The sequence below is a fragment of the Eptesicus fuscus genome, chromosome 10, assembly GCF_027574615.1.
Source record: "Eptesicus fuscus isolate TK198812 chromosome 10, DD_ASM_mEF_20220401, whole genome shotgun sequence".
In the NCBI taxonomy this organism is placed as follows: domain Eukaryota; kingdom Metazoa; phylum Chordata; class Mammalia; order Chiroptera; family Vespertilionidae; genus Eptesicus; species Eptesicus fuscus.
In genome coordinates, this window is record NC_072482.1 from 58,771,376 (window position 1) to 58,780,211 (window position 8,836).

General features: G+C 36.3%; 1 protein-coding gene across 1 annotated transcript in view; it reads right to left on the reverse strand.

Annotated features, from left to right (window-relative positions):
* The window catches only part of RTN4IP1 (reticulon 4 interacting protein 1), a 44,100-nt gene extending 35,266 nt beyond the window's left edge, over positions 1–8,834 (reverse strand). Inside the window, exons 1-4 of the mRNA XM_008155385.3 lie at positions 8,155–8,834; positions 3,135–3,286; positions 2,269–2,337; positions 1,253–1,377 (exon numbers count right to left, since the gene is read on the reverse strand). Of these exons, the coding sequence (XP_008153607.1) occupies positions 1,253–1,377; positions 2,269–2,337; positions 3,135–3,286; positions 8,155–8,428 (620 nt within the window). The 5' untranslated portion in view covers positions 8,429–8,834. The remainder of the gene's footprint in view (positions 1–1,252; positions 1,378–2,268; positions 2,338–3,134; positions 3,287–8,154) is intronic.
* Between the last annotated feature and the right edge of the window lie 2 nt (positions 8,835–8,836).

The following is an 8,836-nucleotide window of genomic DNA, read 5'->3' on the forward strand; positions in this document are numbered from 1 at the left end:
GAGCCTACAATAATAACAAAGGTCTAAAAATCTTGAATAAGATTTTTGCAAGGTTATTAACTACGACAAGTCATTAGAAAAATCTATGTGGTCAAACTAATTTAATTTAAACAAAGTGTTGAGCCAAAATGGCAACTTCAAGAAAGATAAGCCTCAAAGCTTAAAAAATAAACATGGTTGACCTTTAGAATAAATATTTGCTTTGAATTCTACGATAAAGGGTAGCACCTCATTAGATGAATAGCCTTCATACTGCTTTCAGGAATACAGCTTTCATTAAATCCAATGCTCTGTAACTCAACACATTAAATGTAAAGTGCAATGTTTCACAACAACAGGAGTATGAAATGGCACAGACTTCAGTTATTTTATCTGCACAACCCTTAGCAATCAAAAACTAAGTTATTGTAATTTATTAAAATTTGACCTATAGCTCTCTCCCTCATCACAACCACTAAACGGTTCTTAGTACCTAGTTTTCCCTATGATACCAACTTTCTAAAATTCAAAGAATATAATCTCATTGCTAATAATAGTAGCCACTATTTATTGAGTGCCTCCCATGTGTCACAACCTGTGCCACTAGTTTTAGTTGTATTATCTCATTAAAAACAAACTCACGGAGAAGTGACCAAGTGGGCCACCCAGGTAGAAGCAGCAGAATCTGAATCTGAACTCAAGTTCATCGAAGATATTTCTACTCACTATTGTTGCTAACTTAAACAAGCATTACATTCAAGGCCTTGAAGCACCAGAATTAACCTAAAGAATACCAAGCATTGAGACTAAGAGACCTGAAGATTATTCAGCAGTGTTTTGCATTCTCTTTCTATCTGCTTTTCATAGACGTTCACAAGTATGAGAGAGCAACTCCTACTAGAGGTAGGAAAAATATACCCGCACCTTTCTTTAGAAATTATATAAAGTGATTCTTAACCCTTTTAGGAATCTGGTAAAAGCCACAGACCTTCTTCCCTGAGAGTCACATAAAATTTTGCATTATTTTGGAAGGTTCAGAGTCCTAAAGTCCATCTATACATTTCAATTTTAAAATTTGCATTTGATTGGACTAAGAATCAATAGAATAAAGTTAAGAAAGTGCAAAATGACACAGAGTTCTTTGGAAATTGTTTTAAATGTCAGCACAACTCTGCTCATGTAAGTGATCCTAGTTTTAATGCTCCTGATAATCTATGGCAAAAACCTTACAAAAGGAAAGGGAGAAGGTTTAGATGCCACCATTGATACTTACCGTTTTCCTGTGCAATTTTTTTCATTCAGGCCGCCAACCTTGTTTATGGCAGACCAGGCTGTGAGAGCCACATATGGCAAAGAGGCAGCTTGAGTGTGAGTGAGTGATTTGGGCTTATGAGAGACCTAGATTTGAAGATAACAGTAAAAAATAAGCAATGACTTACAAACCTATGAATGCAATTAAATACATTTATCTTCACAGGAATCCAACCATTCTCATAGATAAGTCTATAATATTCTGCCAGGTTCAGTATTTATTACATACCCTACTTTAAGATTATCCCTAAGGAATATTCTCCAAATGACTCAACCGCCCTCCTGGGGTCAGAAGCTCAGTAATGTTTTATAGGCTACATTATCAGATATAGCTGCTTAATTCAATAATCCCACTAGTCCTGACTATACACAGAAATAAATCCAAATAAACCTTGAGCCCTTATAAACACATTGTAATTTTCATTTTTTTTTTTTTTAGATCAGTTGTTTCCTTTACTCCCATTTACTGGAAGGTAATCTTTCTAGACTTTTTCTAATCTTAGTAATATCCCTCCTTCCCTCCCTTCTGTAGCCAATTTCCGCAATGTTAACCCCTTTCTCTCTGTCCAAATTGTCAGACTTCCTGACTGTATTTGATTAGACTCCTGTTTTTAAGGTTACTTGAAACAGTTTGATACTTCCATGCTTCTGTTTATAATTAATCGGTACACTCCATTTGGTATATTTGGTTTCCACTACTTACACTGGGTAAAACCAAGAAACACAGCAGGGTTTCTAGATCTCACTCCAAATCCCTGCTCCACAAGACAAAGATACCACTTTGGCAGGCAGTGTTATTAAATGACATCAAATACTTCTCTAATCTTTCAAAAATTCCTATTCTCTATTTTAGCTCTTTTAAACCTACCCATTAAACATGAACCTGATCTGAAAAAAACCCCACAATTATTTCAGAGATATTTGTCAGTCTTTGTTTATACTTTCTAATGGCATTTCAGCACAGAATTGGTGAATTACCTCATTCCCACTGACTACAACAAACTCTGAGAGAGTGCCTTGTTTCCAGGGAGGAACTGCAGCCCAGACCTGAAACACACACACAACTTCATTAGAAGCAAATCTTTTTTAACCAAAGCTAAGCAAGAGGGTAGTCCCCAATACATACTCCACCCAATGAAAAAAGCACAAGTCAGCAATACAACAACCAAAGGAGTTATTTTTACACGATATAAAAGTATTATTTAGTATGATTCTGCACTTGATGTCAAGCCACACTGGAAGCAGATGCCAGTAAATCCCGCTGTATTTGCTGACTACATACTTTAGAATACCACTAAGAGCACAGTCTCTGGGGCATGAATCCTGGCTCTACCTCTCACCAGCTGTGGAACTTCTGTGTAGCTGTATAGCTTGGTTTCCCCATCTGTAAAGTGGGCCTGACTGTACTTACTTCATAGAGAGTAAAGAATTATTTTATGAAAAGCAACAAGATCAGTGTTAGCTATTATTATGAACTCACTTTAATTTCTTGGTGTAAAAATTCAAAGTGACAGGTGATTATACCAAACTTCAGCTATTTAAAAACCATCTAGTCCATAAGGTAGAAAATTGTCACTTAAAGATTCTTTCAATAAAAAGAAAAAGAGTCCCAATCATACAGAAAGTCCTGCAATTCTTAAGCACTAGAGTTAGAACACTTGAGCGTAGTCAAGCTATTCTGCCAGAACCAAGGCTAACAGAGACAAGAAAATAAGGGTTCCAGCCAAAGCTCAGTATATTTGTTGGAAAGAAGAGGAAAGGTCACTGATATGGAATACACTTCCAAAAGAAGCAGAATGAAATTTGCATATTTAGGAAAGGAATAGCAGTATTCTATAACTCACCTCATCTCCAGGCTTGAAATAACTCACATCAAGTCCACATTCCATCACCACACCAGAGACATCCCGACCCAGAGTCAGGGGGAATTCTTCTCCTTTGATTTTAATATGTAAAGGGTCACGTTTCATATTTAAAGCTGCAGCTCCATAACCACCTATAAAATACAGTTTTATCTGTTTCTTCCAAAAGAATGGGATGGTTTTAAAAACTACTACGGGGTATAGGCCAGGTACAATTGTAGATACTCTGGATATAGATTATAAATTAATAAAATTTATAATTTTGTTTTGCCACCACACAAGAAATCATAAAAACAATGAATGCCGAAAGAGGGTGTGAGGCAGAAATGGATAAAGGGGGGATAAATGGTGATCAAAGGAGACTTGACTTGGGGTGGTGAACACAATACAATATACAGATGATATTTTATAGAACTGAACACCTGAAACCTTGATAATTTTATTAACCAAAGTCACCCCAATAAATTCAATAAAAAAGAAACAAAACAATGAGTGCTGTTCCTTTCAAAGAAAATTACTTGGAAAATTATAATCACTTGTTAAACTAAAGCTACCATTGCTCAAAATGTTTAAAATCCAATTTGAAACTGCTTCAGTACTTTCAGTATTTTGTCTTATAGTTTTAGTTTGTTCTTTGAAGATAGTTTCTTTAATTTATTCATTCATAAACTTTTTAAACAACAAAGTTGTTTGGAGCCCAGTCTGGTGAAGAAGAGAAACACTAAAGCTGTTTGAGTTAATAAACCAATAAATAAGGCATAGTTATATTTGACACTGACATTGGTCTATAAGTAATGGCCCCCACCTCCCAAAAAGTGTTTGCAGAACATCTATGGATTAAGTCCATAGATTGGTTCTCCGGTGAAAAAGAACCACTCATCTGCACCTGTTCTAATACGTTAAATCAAGTTAATTGCTTTATTATACATATCCACTTATTTTTAAGAACATTTACATAAATATCAGCTAAGTAGAGCTGAAAACATTCTGATCATATTTTTGGTTCAAATAAGTTGGCTACTCTATCTATAATAATCCTAATATATAAAATGGCCTAGCTGGTGTGGCTCGGAGGTTGAGCATCAACCTATGAACCAGGAGATCATGGTTCAATTTGCAGTCAGGGCACGTCTGGGTTACGGGCTCGATCCCCAGTAGGGGATGTGCAGGAGGCAGCCAATTAATGATTCTCCCTCATCATTGATGTTTCTCTCTCTCCCCCCTACCCCCTTCCTCTCTGAAACCAATTTTTTAAAAAAATAATAAATTATATATAGATACATATGTACACATATATATTTCCAAGACACAAAAGTATCTGTAATTGTCTCTCTACTTGACATCTTTTTGAGAACATGTCGCGAAGTTCTCCAAGATAAGCACGCCGCTTACCTTTCTAGTGTCATGTACCACAATTTAAATTCCAGAACCACTAAACCAGTCTATAGGTCTCCTTTCCCCCGACACACTCTCAGGGGAAGCACCCATTAGGTGACCTTGATTGGAGCAGTTGTTGTGGTATGGAGATACAGAGAATGGGAAGTAGGAGACAGTGAGAGGTGCAACTGAGATGGAGAGAGATTTTTTAGTGTGTCTCTTCTCCCCCCCCCCCCCCCCTTTAAGAGGGGAGAAGCAGCAGTCTGTATGCTAATGGGAATGACCCAGTAGAAAAGAAAAGATTCAAGCTGCAGGAGAGAATTGCTGAAACAATGCCCCAGAGTAGCTGAGAGGTAGAATCTAGAACCCAAGTGGAGGGCTGGCCTTACAATGACAATTAACCTATAAAGTAGGAGGGAATGTAGGAGATAATTTGGAGAGATGCTAACAGGTGGGTAGCTTGCAGAGCTGTTTTCCTAATTAAAGACATATGGGAGAAAGTGTTTGAAAGTTGGAATAGTCCCAGAAAATCTAAGCCATCATGCCAGTATTACACATTTGTCATCTAGCTAGGTAGGTGTGCACTCTATCAGGAAAAGAAAGAAAAAAAAAATCTTCACATGTAATACAAAGATTATGTTTTACTTTTCCTATCTTACATTCCATTTCCACCATTAAAACACATTTAAACAATTATTTACTGAAATTCCTATGTGGTTTGAGCAACAGAAGTAGGCATTTAGCCATATCAAATATTAGCTGCTGTTTCAGAGCTGCAAAAAAGGCTTCAGTCCTCTCTGAGGTACAGACCTGCAGGGCACAGTTAGTTTTCTTGGTCACCGTGATAGGCCAATGTATTAAGTGAATTAGCCCCGGCTCACAAGTATTAGCTAAACTAGTCCCAAATCCAAAATGTAGCTGGTAGTTAGTAACTGAGAACCTGCTTGATGACAAATGAGGGCCCTTAGGAGCTTCATCCCATTGTTAGAGGTGGCCAGTTTGACTGGGTCAGAGTTAGAATAATTTGGGAAATCATAAATCTGTCATCAGTTTCAAAGCTTTAATTCCACCTAAAGAAACCAAACTGTTGGTATGATATTTTTGGCTGTATTTTTTATTTCAAAATTATTCTATGTTCACTGCAGCATTCCTAGTAATGGCCAAGATACGGAAGCAACCTAGCTGTCCATCAACAGATGAACAGATAATGAAGATGTGAGATATATATACACAATGAAATATTATCCAGCAGGAAAAAAGAATGAAATCTTGCCATCTGAAACAACATGGATGGATTGAGGGTATTAGGCTAAGTGAAATAATTCAGACAGAGAAAGGCAAATAAATACTATATGATTTCACTTAGATGTGGAATCTAAAAAAACAAATGAATAAACAAAACAGGAACGGACCCAGAGATATGGAGAACAGTTGATGGTTACCACAGGGGTGGGGGATGGGAATAAAATATTATTAAATGAAATAAATTTATTTAGCCATTTATACAAGTTATGATTTTATGTCCAACAATAATGGCCATCTCCAGGAAAACAGCCTACTTTCATCTTTCAAAAGAAAATAGCATGTCTTTGCTTTCTTGTCAAGGAAAACTGCTTCCTATAGCTTACAAGCTTCTAGTTATTACTTATTTCCCCAAGCTACCATTTCAGATACTTTCTGCAACAGCAATTGCACATTCTCAAAAAAGAATCCATGAGCAGGAAATAAAGAGAGAAACTTGCAAATAATATTGCCCATTCAAATCATAAACTAAGATGTCTTAAGAATACTATATAAAAGTAAAATGTTACAATATTTTATTATTAAATAGCAGCAAAGAAAGTCCAGATCCAGCCATCCTACTGAAATTGAAATGTACACAATACAAATTATGCATGTGCATTCAAAGAAACGAAAGTTAGCAGTTCTAAAAGAAGACAAATGTAAATATGCAATTGGATAAAATACTGCTAATTTTAGTTTGTGATCTTAAATTAGAGTGAAAATGTAAAATGCCATAAAAATAATGACTGCATGACAACCACATATGTGAAGTACTGTACTGAAACAGGTAGTAGCTAACAGAGTATACAATCTACCTTCACAATTTATACTCATTGATCATTGGGTGTAAACACTTATCATTGGATGTAAAACAACCACTTAAAGACATATCCTATAAAAATTAAATTATCTTCACATCCAGTGTAAATGGAATAAAACAATATGTTCACGTAGTGGTAGCAATTATTATGTCAAAGTGAACAACAAAAATACAGTAAGTCCTGACCTAAAATCATGGATACATTGTGACAGACTGAATACAGAAATACATATGAAGATCCAATTATCTTATTCTAATGTCTAACAAGGGAGATATATTCATAGCTATAACTCACATAAACAAAAGCCAAATCATTATTATGCATGTAAAGAGATCTTAAGAACACAAAATTTGAGAATTGCTATTCTACTCTATCACAACTCCTAGAAACAAAAAGGAAGAAATTAAAGAAGTCAAAGTCTCAACTTCTTTCATATTTCTCTCTAAATTCCACAAAATGATTCACCTTAAATTAATCTTAATTTTGTTATTAAATATATACATATATGAAAGAAATTTAATTCATCACGCATAGTTCACATACAGGATGGGGCAAAAGTAGGTTTAAGTTGTTCATATAGAAAATAACACAATAATTAATAAATAATACAAGAATAAACTGTATTTCACATACAACTGTAAACCTACTTTGGCCCACCCTGCACAATTGTTATTGAGGCAATCTGATGAGTAGAACTGTAGGTCTACATATAGGCCTTCAAAACAGACACGTGATAAAATTATAACTCATATGGAAGCTTGTTTAGAACACTGAGGTTAACTGACCAATCAATCATCCCAGATGTGTTTGTTGGTGTTTTTTTTTTTACTTTTCAGAAGACATGAATAAGTTCCCATAAGCAATATTTTTGTCATTACTCTCCAAAGTTAAAGTAATTCACAAATAGTAATTAATTTTTTCAGCATAGTATATATTTAAGGAATCAATAGTGCTCTTCAATCTTTGTCAGCATATCCCAGAAGAAATTAAGATACAGTAATATTGTTCCCACTTAGGATAACAGAAAAGTGTACTTTAACTGCTGAGGCAAAACTTGGAGGCAAGTACTGGCAAGGATGGAATTTCTGAAGAAATAAAGAAAGCTGTGAACAGTGAGAGAGCAAAGAAGTATTACAAAAATGCAAATTCTGAACTGATGTGAAAACATAACCATACCTCTAAAACCTGTGATAGACCTCAGAATATCACAAAACTCCCAGGAGAGGATACCAGAAAGTTAGCTGTGGACACAACTCTCAAGTCCCAATTTACATGTTAAGGAAGCCTGGAAGCAATTCGAACTTACATTTTGTAAAAGATTAAAGTATACCAGGGGCACTGCAATTTCAAACATTTTGGAACTATCTGCTGACATACTGTCAAAAACCTAAACAATTCCTTTGTGTCAACCAAAGAAGTGTAGTAAAATAACAATTGATCTTTTAAAATTACTGAACCCTGATGAAATTCTCTTAAGAAAAATAAGAAATGTAATAACGAGGGATGTCTTTCAAACTTACTTCTCATATTAACATCTATAGGATTTACACTTGCAGCGTGCACTTTGATAATGACTTCATTTGGATAGTGTATGATAGGCATCATCATGTTCTGAGTAAATCGAAGCACTTCATTCTTCCCATATTTATCTATCACCCAAGCGGGCATGACCGTGCTCCTCGGAGAGGTAGTACTAATCTTTCTGACGGAAAGCTTTCGCATAACGTGGCTTCCCCAGAAGCAAACCGTGGCACATGCCTTTCTTCTAAGCACACAAGTCTTCAGAAATTCCATCGTGAACCTGTGGTTGAGGTGCGTGCCCTGATTAAAATGCACTGAGACTGGATTAACCAGTCACCCCCTGAACTAGGCCAAACACACTGTCCGATTTCAAAACGGAGGATTCAAAAAATGAAGTGAGCCTAATGGAGCAAATGAAGGAAGAAGAATATGGAATTAGATGGCTCTTCGCATATGCAATGCTCCAATTAACGTTCCAGCCAGTCTTCTGTCCATTCTCTTCCCCGCCCAACCCCCTCCCCTTAAAAACAGACCAAAATCAAAACCCTTAGAACTCTGCCCCGTCTCGGGAGCACTCGGCGGGACCGACGGACTGCGCTTGCGAACCCGAAGCCACAGAGAAACAGACGCTTCCAAATTCCCACCGCGACCCCAGCCCGGAGCCTCCTTTCCACCCGTTCT